At 37.4% G+C, this 12,510-nt stretch overlaps 1 protein-coding gene across 17 annotated transcripts in view; it reads right to left on the minus strand.

Annotated features, from left to right (window-relative positions):
- Positions 1-12,510, minus strand: part of RARS2 (arginyl-tRNA synthetase 2, mitochondrial) — a 75,854-nt gene that overhangs the window by 17,940 nt on the left and 45,404 nt on the right. For all 17 annotated transcript variants that reach the window (XM_063724729.1, XM_063724730.1, XM_054557015.2 and 14 more), the window contains 1 exon segment: positions 10,012-10,088. In XM_063724729.1, coding sequence (XP_063580799.1) covers positions 10,012-10,088 — 77 coding nt within the window.

A 12,510-nucleotide genomic window follows, 5' to 3' on the forward strand; every position in this document is an offset into this window, starting at 1 on the left:
CTATGAAAAAATAAGGCTTCTAAACCCTTACAATGTTATTATCAAAACATCCGGACAGCAGTATTTGGATAGGAAAAATGATTTTATTGCTGGAGGACACATTGGCTTATACCCACTAGATACTACCAACAAATGGGACAGGGCATTAAACATCTCTCAAGGTAAAAACGTTTCACCTTTCATAGATGATTTATGTTAATTACTGGAATGACAGACTTAAATAAGTAAATACTGCTAAATAAAGTTAAAATTACCTTTTTTTTTCCCCTAGAAAAGAGTTAACTAGCAGGTCTGATACTGTTATATTTAAAACATCCTGCTTGCAAGGTTGGCCACTGGCTTGCATCTATTAACTTAGATTTTTGGGAATGTTTCCACTAACTTAACTGATAAAAGTGGTCACTGTGCCTACACTGTGGATGCAAACAGCACAGCTTAGGCTGAACTTCTGCTTTCCTTCTGGGAGTTTGGGATTTAGGACATTCTAATCAGAGGGTACCTACATGACCAACTCTCAACAAAAACCTTGGACACAGGGTATCTAATGAACTTTTGCCAGTGGACATTTCACATGTATTCTCATAATTTGCTGCTGGAAGTATGTGCACCTTGTGTGACTCCACTGGGAAAATTTGGGAGTTTGGAAAGCCTGGTTTCCTCTGGACTTCACCCCATATGTGCCTTTTCCCTCTGCTGATTTTGCTTTGTATCCCTTCAATGTAATAAATCATAGCCACAAGTAAGACTATGCTGAGTTCTGTGAGTCCTCTGAGTGAGTCACTGAATCGGGGGGAGGGGTGGTCTTAGGATACCTGACACATCATAAAAAGGTGATGTTTATGTAGTCCTATTAGTAAGTCCAGAACAATACATACAATGTCAGTTAGAAAACAAAGAAGATTTTGGTAAAGTATGGGAAAACAAAGAGGGTCCCCATAAGATAGTAAACTGCAGACTTCTTGACTTTTGAATGACCTAGCCACTGACAACTGCTTAACGGTCCAATATACAGATGTTAAAAACATAAATATATATTCACAAGTGGTTTTTGATTCTATCTCACACACATACGTACATGCGTACACAAGTTATGAGCAAACATATGCAAAATGTCCTTATTTTCACAAAAGAGTTTAGTTTCTTTCTTTCTTTTTTTTTTTTTCCATAAAGCCTTTCTTCAGGGTGAAGTTTCTTTGTTTTTAAATCTAGGACTTTAAACTCAAATAACCAAACATTTAAAAATCTATTATGCATTATGATATGACTATTTTAGAAAAAACTTCACCAGAATCTTCTCTTTCTTAAAAAATAGAAATAATTAAAACAAAAAGCCCTTAAAACATGTGAATATTCTTAGTATTACGCAGTTATATATATATTCTTAGCAATATGTAGTTATAAAACAAACACTAGTGAAAATCAACTGACACTATCAAAGAGAAGAGCTTTAATAAGCACTTCCCAATATACCTATAAATGCACAATATAAAACTAAACAGTTACCATGAACCTTTTTAATCCTTGGAAAGTACACATTTTGAAGATATCTTCCTTTTAAGGCTAAATTTAGACACAAAGAGATAAAAAGGCAATTTTAAATTTGGGCTTGATAATAAGGCAGCATGGCTTAGTAAAGTTTTTGAGGATGGAAACACAATTTTTCTCTTAAAAGAAAACACAAAAACCAGTTGTGTTTCCTTTAGGGAATAAACTAAATGCCTTAGACTTCCTTAAAAAAAATTAACATTCCCTTTTCACTATTTCTAGATGTTGGGCCTGCCAAATAGCGTAACATTTTATTCTGAATTTAACTGAGATAATTACAGTAAGCTCTTGGGCTGATCTGCCCAAATATAAAGAACTAAGCACAAAAATTAAAAGTAGTACGATAAGCCTTTCTTATCCCTTTAAATTTGATCCTAGAATACCATTAGCCACATGGGCACAGTTTAACTCCTTGATGTGGGGCTCTAACCCCACTTCTAGCCATGCTTGTCTTAGAAATACTGAGAATAACTGCTAAGGATGGTTAGCAAAAGTTAGAAACCACAGACCCTTTTTTCATATATTTATATCATCTTAAAATGCACTGAATTTTTACCTAGTTTAGAAAAGAACATGTAAAAATATTCATGATTATAATTTGAACAAACAACTTCATTATGTTTAATGCTGTTTCACTGATCAGAAATTTCTTAGCTGCTAGTTGATTCCGAACATGAAATGAAAAATTAAAGACATTCAAATGAGTTTATATAATTAAAATTAAATATATCAGTACTGCAAACAGTTCACAATAAAGCCAAAATGTGGTAGGTAAAAAAATAACTAACTTGAGCTAATTCATGAGTTATCAAATTTCTCCTCCTTAATACATTATTAGTAGGATATAAACTGTATTTCACCTTCCATTCATCTTTTCATATTTAGAATCTCCTACTTTTACTCTATGTATATACATAACCACATTCATTGTATCTTACATCTTTATTCAGGGATGATAATTATTAACTCCTTGTAGAGCACCACACACAAGCACCTAATAAACGTTAACATTTCTCATGCTGATAAAAGTATTTTTTGCACATTTCAATGGTGTCAGATATTTACTCAGCTATTAATATGTACTTTGTTCTTGCTAGGTATTTCAAAAGTCATTCTAAGAGGAAGACTAAGAGGACAATGACACACTGTAGTGTTGTCCCAAATAAGCAGAGAGAGAGTAGAAAAGCAAGCAGTGTTGGGAAGGGACAGCAGGGAGCAATGGCCAAGTGGAGAAACTGCCAGGACAGTGGAAAGGAGAACTACCTGGAATGGGGAGGAGATGGGGGAGACTTCCAGGAGGAGCAGAAGGTAGGAAGCCCCTGGGGTGGTGCAGGCCAACAGTGGGAAATGGTTCACAGTGTGTCTACATAGTGATCTTGTCTCTAGGCCTGTGGACAGGGCAAGGACCACCAGCTAATGTTTGTCACACAAGAAGAGCTGCATGCCTCCAAGCATCACATAGGCTGGGATACTAAACATGTAAGAGACCAGTGTGCACTGAAGACAAGAAGAGTCCTCTAGGACTGTCCTAGGAGGCACATAAGAGCCTGGGGAACTTTGCGTGATTTAGTAGGTGGGAAATTCTTATCAATGACTTACACTGACTCTTACAAGTGATGGCTGGAATCAGATTTTCTTACACTTATAATTTAAAAACTATTTCTTACATACAAATGTTATTAAGGAACAAAATTCATACTAGCCATAACAGTAACATTCCCTGGAAAAAGAAATGTAACTTAAACAATGATGAAATCTTGAACGCAATTTTTCATAAAATAAAAACTTCAACTGCATAAATATCCCTACATATGACGAGAATTTAGTCTTGAATTATTTAAAGTCGAGAAATTGGAGACTCTAAAGTTAGGAAAAACATTGCCTCTTGAGGAATAGATACTAATTCCATGTTTTTAAAAATGAGAGCAAGTAAACATTATCACTCATTGAATTGGTGCTTTGATCTTGTCCTATTTAAAAAAAAATTTTTTTGCCTACTGATATGGGGAAGCTCAGGGTCAAAACTATTATGTAATATTACCTAGTGATACATTAACCCCTCACTATTTTTCTTTTATTAAATGCCCATCACTGTAACTATCTTAAACCCTGTTAGAAAGGGGCAAGGTAGAAATATTGAAATAGAACCTTTGGAGGCCATTTTGAACTTAAAGAAATTTTTATACTATTTGTGTTATTATGTAACTGTTTTTTGTTTTTGTTTTTTTTTTTTTTTTGAGACAGAGTCTCGCTCTGTTGCCCAGGCTGGAGTGTGGTGGTGTGACCTCAGCTCACTGCAACCTCCACCTCCTGGGTTCAAGCGATTCTCGTCCCTCAGCCTCCTGAGTAGCTGGGATTACAAGCATGCATCACCATGCCCAGCTAATTATTTGTATTATTTTTTTTTTAAGTAGAGATGGGGTTTTGCCACGTTGCCCAGGCTGGTCTCAAACTTTTGAGCTCAGGCAATCCACCTGCCTCAGCCTCCCAAAGTGCTAGGATTGCAGGTGTGAGCCATTGCGCCTGGCCTATGTAACCTTTTTTAATGTCAGTGCTAGGATACAGGCTAATCCATATTTTATTGGCATGATATTTATCTCTTATAAGAGGCTGCCCTTACATTTCATAAGAATGGCTATGGTTACAAAAGCCATATTAATAGGCGATATGCAATGAGTCAAGTTCTATTAATAAAACCTTCTATAGCAAAAAAAAAAATGGTTAATATGCTTAGAGATACTGTTAGATATTAAAGTCTATTCAAATAATTTAAATCTAAAAGGAAGCCTGATAAGTTACCTTTAAAAGTATTATTTAAATAGGTAAAAGTAAATGATGACACCCTCATATCCATGATTCAGATTTAATACTTGTTAACTTTTACCATAAGAAATTACTTTTTGCCTGGGTGTGATGGCTCACACCTGTAATCCCAGCATTTTGGGAGGCCGAGGTGGGCGGATCACAAGGTCAGGAGTTTGAGACCAGCCTGGCCAACATGGTGAAACCCCGTCTCTAGCAAAAATACAAAAAAATTAGCTGGGCATGGTGGTGCGCACCTGTAATCCCAGCTACTTGGGAGGCTGAGGCAGGAGAATCATTTGAACCTGGGAGGCAGAGGTTGCAGTGAGCTGAGATCGCGCCACTGCACTCCAGCCTGGGCAACAGGGCAAGACCCTGTCATCAAAAAAAAAAAAAGAAAAAAAGAAATTACTTTTCAATATAAGTGGAAAGGTTTTTTGATATACTGTCTAAAGCTTATTGCAAATGTTTTCCTGAATCACTAATGTGAATTCTAAATAAAAAAAAAAATTAGTTTTTTAACAGCCAATTCACAAGGGAAGAGGAACTATAACAAAACTACTTCCCTGTTTTGTAACCGAAAAAAACCAAATTAGAATAATTAAAGAAAAAGTTTCAAATGCTGGCCAACAAAATCCTAGGTCCCACATACAAAACAGCTAGATGTCATGGGAAAAGAATGCTATAAGGTACAGAGAAAAACCACTAGTGAAGCATATGCACCAAAATGGAAATGCAATAAATGACTGTGGGTGTTAAATATTTTCATCAAAGAAATTCGGAAACTATCATATAATATCATTTCCAAGCTAGCTGAGAAACTGAATATACTAATCCTGATTATAGTGCAATTTAGAGAATACTGATCATAGTTCAATTTAGAGGAAGGTAGGCCATAAAATCTGCTACTGGATGGCCTATGCCAAATTCAAAACAAATATGTCAGAAGGCTGAAAGTGCCAAAACTAAACTACTAATTGTGTCCCTGGTATAGCAACTCAGGGGATGAAAGAAAGGAAAATTCTATGTACATAATTAAACCAATGGAAATCAATGGCTCATAAAGCCATTCTATAGTGGGGGTGTGGAGGCATTCACTGCATAGAGCACTCAGGAGCCAGACTACTTGTGCCAGAATCCTGGGTTTGGCCTGTGGTTTCCTCCCCAGTAAACTATGTTAACAAACTAAGTTAAATTCTGACAAATGGTAATTAGTGTATCCTATAATAGTTACTTATTTCCTGGACAAACAATACATTTTATATTCCGCAACTTATATATAATTAGAGAAGGGGGCAAAAGAGAACTATAAAAGCAAATTCATTCAGGCATTTACTGCAAGCCATAACATTTAGGGTTGTGGATAAGGAAGATAAGGAAGACATGGTCCTTCCTCTCAAAGAGCTCACTACTAACTACAACTTAATATGGAAAAAAAACAAGTGTTCCATCAAAGTTTTGAGAAAACAGATTTTCACAAATAAGAAAGAGTAAATGCAGATCGTCTTAAAGTTTTCCTTCGAATAAATCAGCCAACATTATTTACCAATACACCAAGCACTTTCCAAGCATAGAATCACAATCTCTGACTTTCTGGTCACCTTTCTGGTGACCAGAAATAACGATGGGGCAGAGAGTCTCTGTATTACCACCTACGCTATTTGTGACATTGCAGGGCAAGCAAAGGCATCTTTCAATTATTAAATAAATTGAATTGTTGACATTCAGATTTTCTTTTAGAAACAGAATAACATCAACATTTGCTTAAAGCTAAAAAAAAATCCTCATTTATGCTAACAGTTGTTTTTGAAAGTAATCCAAAGTGAGAAATGTAATTTTAAAATGAAAACAGAGTCTATAAAATTCGCATATATAATAACCTGTAGGCTGCCATTTTAGGCTTTGCATATTTTCTGTCCTGCAAAAGGAGAAGGAAAAGAGCAAGTGAGTACTCTAATGGTCTTGTCGTCTATTACAAATAGCAAAGTGGGTGTATCTTGCCTTCTTTTGTCTTTAAATGCAGTTTCCCAGTGAATCTATTCGGCAAAAGAACACTAATGAAAGCAACACCATTATTATTCGACTTTTTAGTTATTCACAGAAGTACCCTGTTGCCCTTATTCCTTCCATATGTGTACCCATCAGTAAATAACCTCTAACATAGATGTTGATCTTCCACTATTTTTGAGTCTCTAAAGGTAGGAAATTATATTAAACTGCATAGAAAGAAATATATTCTTAGGTTTCTGTGGAGTTTGAAAACAGATTCTCCTGAAATATTTAAAATATTGTACAGCCTCGGCAACACAGTGAGACTTCGCCTCCACAAAAAACTCCACAAAACCTACACCTATATATGGCTAGGCACAATGGCTCATGTCTGTACTCCCAATACTTTGGGAGGCTGAGGTCGGAGGATCGCTTGAAGCTAGGAGTTTGAGACCTACCTGGACAGCATAGCAAGATCCTATTGCTATTTAAAAAATTAAAAAATAGGCTGGGTGTGGTGGCTCACACCTATAATCCCAGCACTTTGGGAGTTTGAGGCAGGAGGATTGTTTGAGTCCAAGAGTTTGAGACCAGCCTGGGCAACATAGGGAGATCCTGTCTCTACAAAAAAATCAAAAAATTAGTTGGGTGTGCTGGTGTGTGCTTGTAGTCCTAGCTACCTGGGTTGCTGAGGTGGGAGAATCACCTGAGCCTGGGAGGTCAAGGCTGCAGTGAGCCGTGATTGTGTCACTGTATTCCAGGCTGGGCAACAGAATAAGATCCTGTCTCACATATATAAATAAATAAATAAATAAATAAATAAATAAATAAATAAATAAATGATAAAAATAAAATGTCATAGAAGACAAGGGTTTACTATTTGCAAGATTAAATAAAAACTTTTGAGGTGGGGCAGAAGAAAGATAAAAAGAATAACTCTCACATGTCATGCTGCACTCTAAATCAATGACACAAGGTTCTGTATAAAAAGTGAAGTAGAGGTTCCCCTTCAAAGACACTTTCCTCCCCATCTAATTAAGGACAAATAGTGACTTCTCTTAGAAGTAAAATTTATTCAAAGACCTGTGCTAACATCCTTAAATATCTGCTAGCTGTAATAAAGAAATCAATATACTTTGTGTTCTTAGCTCCTACAATTTAGCCTAAATATCTGCCCTGGCATGCTTACATTGGTCCAAGCAAGCATTAGGTGATAGCCTGTTCCTCTTCCTTATTTGGAGGTGTTTTTACCTTTCTCAGCATTTCACAAGTTACTTCCTGCTTCCTTTGTTCTCCCCTGCCTCTGCCTCTTCTGAAAAGTTAAAGTTGCTAGCCAATCAGGACAAATACAGAATGTGAGGTTCCGTTCCGGCCAATGGAAACCAGACACAGCAGTAGGGTGGATGTGTCAAGTTATAAATGACCCTGTCTCCTTTGTTCAGTATACTCTCGTGGCAAAACTGCTGGCGAGTGTACCCTTTCTGTAGAGAGTAAAAATGGCCTTGCTGAGATAATTAAATTTATGTTCAAGTGCTATTTCTTTGTGGCACCAGGGAACAAGCATTCTATTTCTAAATAAACATTTTTACATATAACATCTGTGGGCCTGGATCTCATGAAAGATTAAGCTTGAGGTAAAATTATTCAAGTGTAAAAATAGATAAATAAATACAGTAAAAACTCCAGGCACTAAGGGAACATTATTTATAGACAACCATGAAGAATTATTAATTTTTAAATTCCTCCCTATCAATAAAACTCTTAATGGGAAAGAGAGAAGAAATCTTTTGGTTAACATGATAAATCAAAATGCAGTCATTTAGAGTGCAGTATTGGCATGGACTCAGGGGAAAATGGCAAACCTTTAAAGGTCTTTAAGAACTGGAATATGGGCTAGGCGCGGTGGCTAACACTTGTAATCCCAGCACTTTGGGAGGCCAAGGTGGGCTTATCATGAGATCAGGAGTTCAAGACCAGCCTGGACAACATAGTGAAACCCCGTCTCTACTAAAAAATACAAAAAAAAAAAAAAAAAAAAAAAAAAAACCTGGGTGTGGTGGTGGGCACCTGTAATCCCAGCTACTCGTGAGGCTGAGGCAGGAGAATTGCTTCAACCCAGGAGGCGGAGGTTGCAGTGAGCCAAGATCGCACCATTGCACTCCAGCCTGGACAAGAGTGTGAGATTCCTCAAAAAAAAAAACAAAACAAAAAAAAATGGAATATGTTTTTGTTCAATTTAACTGCAAAGCCAGCTGCAGGAAAAAATCACGTTAACAGGAAAATGATGAAGCACTCTCTGTGGCTTAAGCTGGAGAAGTAAAGCATTATTTTTACAAGTGCTCTTTCTCACACACAAGCAGAACATGTTTAGTCTGATCCCCTGATCTGTCACCAATATGGCTGACTTCGTATCTGTGTTTTCACTGTGAGGCCCAGAAACGGCAGAGATAACAACAGGGACAACAAAATGGAAACACATCCCTGGAGATTGTTTGGACAGGAAGGGCTTTATTAATAAACTTCAGGAAGAACTGAAGATAAAGAAGCAAAGTATCCAAGGGACTAAATGAAATAGAGTAGATAGAAATTCACATTGGACAAAAGCCAGGAAAATGAGGTGAAAGATGTAAATGGAAAAAGCACACACAATTTCAGAGAGAAATAGACATGCCGTCCCCCATACCAGAAAAAGAACAAAAATATTCATTTTTCAAGTCTAATTGATATACAGTTATTACCACGAAAAAAGCTGCAGTACATATTAACTGACAGAAAATTGAGAAATTTCTGTGTTGAATTATTATCTTGCATGTTTATTCTAAAAAGATTCTATACCTGAAGAAATACTGTCCCAAATCAACTAAAAGAACATTTAAAAAATCTTAGATTAGGAAATAAAAATAACCTAGTAAAATAAGTGCAACATTTTCTTTCTTTCTGAGACAGGGTCTTGCTCTGTTGTCCAGGCTGGAGTGTACTACAGCTGTCCAGTGTCGTGACTACAGCTCACTGTAGCCTTGAACCCCTGGGGTCTAGCAATCCTCCTGCCTCAGTCTCCCCAGTAACTAGGACTACAGGCACAGGCCACTGTGCCTGGCTAATATTTTATTACTTTATAGAGGCCAGGTCTCATTATATTGCCCAAACTGGTCTTGAACTCCTGGTGTTAAGCAATCCTCCTGCCTTGGCCTCCCAAAGTGCTGGGATGCAAGTGTGAGTCACTGTGCCCAGCCAAAAGCAACATTTTCAATTATGTTTTGGAACCTTGTTTTAAAGAACATATTTTTTAAACCTCTGGAGGCTGGGCATGGTGACTCACGCCTGTAATCCCAGCACTTTGGGAGGCCAAGGTGGGTGGATTACCTGAGGTCAGGAGTTTGAGACCCGCCTGGCCAACATGGAGAAACCCCATGTCTACTAAAAATACAAAAATTAGCTGGTTATGGTGGCATACGCCTGTAGTCCCAGCTACTTAGGAGGCTCAGGCATGAGAATTGCTTGAACCCAGGAGGCAGAGGTTGCAGTGAGCTAAGATTGCACCACTGCACTCCAGACTAGGCAACAGAGCGAGACCCTGTCTCAAAATAAAGAAAAATAAATCTCTAGGATTAAAAATATGTTACTAAGCTACATAGTACTCTGAAAAATTTTTGAAATGTTTTCTTGCCAACTTACTTCAAAGAGATGCTGTAGAGGATTGGACTGCAGTTTTTCCTCATAGCCAAACAGCTGGAAGCCAGTTCCCAGAAGACCTACGATGATAATCCGTAAATGAAAAATTATAAAGTTGAACAATAAAGAATAGGCATGACAGGGAATAGGCATAATTCTATAAAAAGAGCAACCTGTCATATTATGTATCCTGAGAACTATTACAAAACACACTTTTACCTTCTCTGACCCCATAAACTGACACGTCAAATTTAATATATTTAATCATAAATTCAACATACTGAATAGATCACTGAAATTAAGTTCACAGAAACCAATAGGTTATGAGCTCATCAAAGGTAGAGTCTAGGACTAATTTATCTTTGTACTAACAGTGCTGAACACCACCTTAGCAGACATTAAAAAATAAACATTTATTAAGCATCTCCTCTGTTGAAGTGACATCATGAAGCTAGACACTAGGCACTCAAAATTCATTAAAAAAACTGATGGAAAGTGTTTTCAAACTTTCTTTTTAAACTTGTAGGCATTAATGCGAAGACAGCAATGGTTTTGTTGTTATATTAGTTCTTAAACAAATAATTGGAGGAAAACAGCAAGGTAAAACTTGGAACATCCTTGATTATTTCTCAGGTTCAAGGTAGCCAAGCAACAAAAATCTTTAATTTGACCGTGTATAATTTTTTAGTCTTTGATGATAAATTCAGAGTTCAGGGATAGTGTTAATTTGAACCTAAAAAAAAAAAAATCAAACACCAAAAACTAACTGAGGTTGGTAAACTACATATTAAAATTCCTAGTACAGTCTGGGAGTATGTAGACTCAAGATATTCTGCATAAAGATGATCATAACTTCCGTTAGAAAGGATATATGCAGCCTGGGTTAAGAGGAACATTAGTTGGGGGGGGAGGGATAGCATTAGGAGATATACCTAATGTTAAATGACGAGTTAATGGGTGCAGCACATCAACATGGCACATGTATACGTATGTAACAAACCTGCACGTTGTGCACATGTACCCTAAAACTTAAAGTATAATAATAATAAAAAAAAAAGAGGAACATTAGTTTTATTACTTTAAAAACCAATTTATGGCTGAGTGCAGTGGCTCATGCCTGTAATCCCAGCACTTTGGGAGGCCAAGGTGGGTGGATCACTTGAGGTCAGGAGTTCGAGACCAGCCTGACCAACAAAGAGAAACCCTGTCTCTACTAAAAAAAATACAAAATTAGCCTGGCGTGGTGGCACATGCCTGTAAACCCAGCTACCAGGGAGAGTGAGACAGGAGAATTGCTTGAACCTGGGAGGCGGAGGTTGCGGTGAGCCAAGATCCCGCCATTGCACTCCAGCCTGGGCAACAAGAGCAAACTCTGTCTCAAAACAAAAACAAAAACAAAAACAAAAAAACAAAACCAATTTATTGGCAGGGGGTGATGACTCACTCCTGTAATCCCAGCACTTTGGGAGGCCGAGGTGGGTGGATCACTTGAGGTCAGGAGTTCGACACCAGCCTGATGAACATGGCAAAACCCTGTCTCTACTAAAAACACAAAATTAGCCAGGCATGGTGGTGCATGCCTATGATCCCAGCTACTCGGGAGGCTGAGGCAGGAGAATCACTCGAACCTGGGAGGCGGACATTGCAGCGAGCTGAGATGGTGCCACTGCACGCCACCCTGGGTGACAGAGCGAGATTCCATCTTGGAAAGAAAAAAAAAAATTTATTTCTATAACTATAACAATTACCAAGCTTCAGATCTAAAGGGCTTTACTGATATACATTTTTCTATTCAAGGTTCAGTAGAAAGTGGGACTTGACTGAACACAGGACACAGGAATATACAATACTTTGGAACTTAGGAACAAGAAGGATGACTGAAGCTCTATTCACTTTCGAGCAAGAACAAATGTGATTATAATTCAGGGTGGTTGGAGCAGTGTGTGGAAAGATGCTCAGTGTTCCAAAACACAAAAATGGGAAAAGTAAGGGCCAATTCCATTTAACATTCAGCCTAATACATTTTCAAAAACTAATTATGTGCTTAGAAACTGCCAACTTTCAAATGGAGATAGCTGAAACAGCAAAATTATTCTTTAACAATGATGGTTATAATGGAAATGTTGACAGATCATTAACCATAGCAGTCCTTTAGAGAAAAAACTGCTATAACGAAATCCTGCAGCTAAAATTTAATGAATACCCTAATCACATATTTGCTAATGCCTCTGAAATGTCTAAATCGGTCAAACTAATAAAAATCAGTGCCATCTATTAAGTCTGACTATTGAGCCCAGGGCCTAGCCCTCTGACTACCAGCTGTTGTGAACTACAGGTTGATTTTTTAAATGCAGGGCATGTATTCTGATTCTTCCATAGTGAATAGTAATGGTACTGTTAACAGGTTCAAGGTCTACTCTTCTTAGAGTGCTTCTTATGTGACAAGCACTATAGATATAAAAGTTAAGCCCACGCCTTCAAGGAACATGCCTAGTAGGGCAG

This window comes from Pongo abelii, chromosome 5, assembly GCF_028885655.2.
Source record: "Pongo abelii isolate AG06213 chromosome 5, NHGRI_mPonAbe1-v2.0_pri, whole genome shotgun sequence".
Taxonomy (NCBI): Eukaryota; Metazoa; Chordata; class Mammalia; order Primates; family Hominidae; genus Pongo; species Pongo abelii.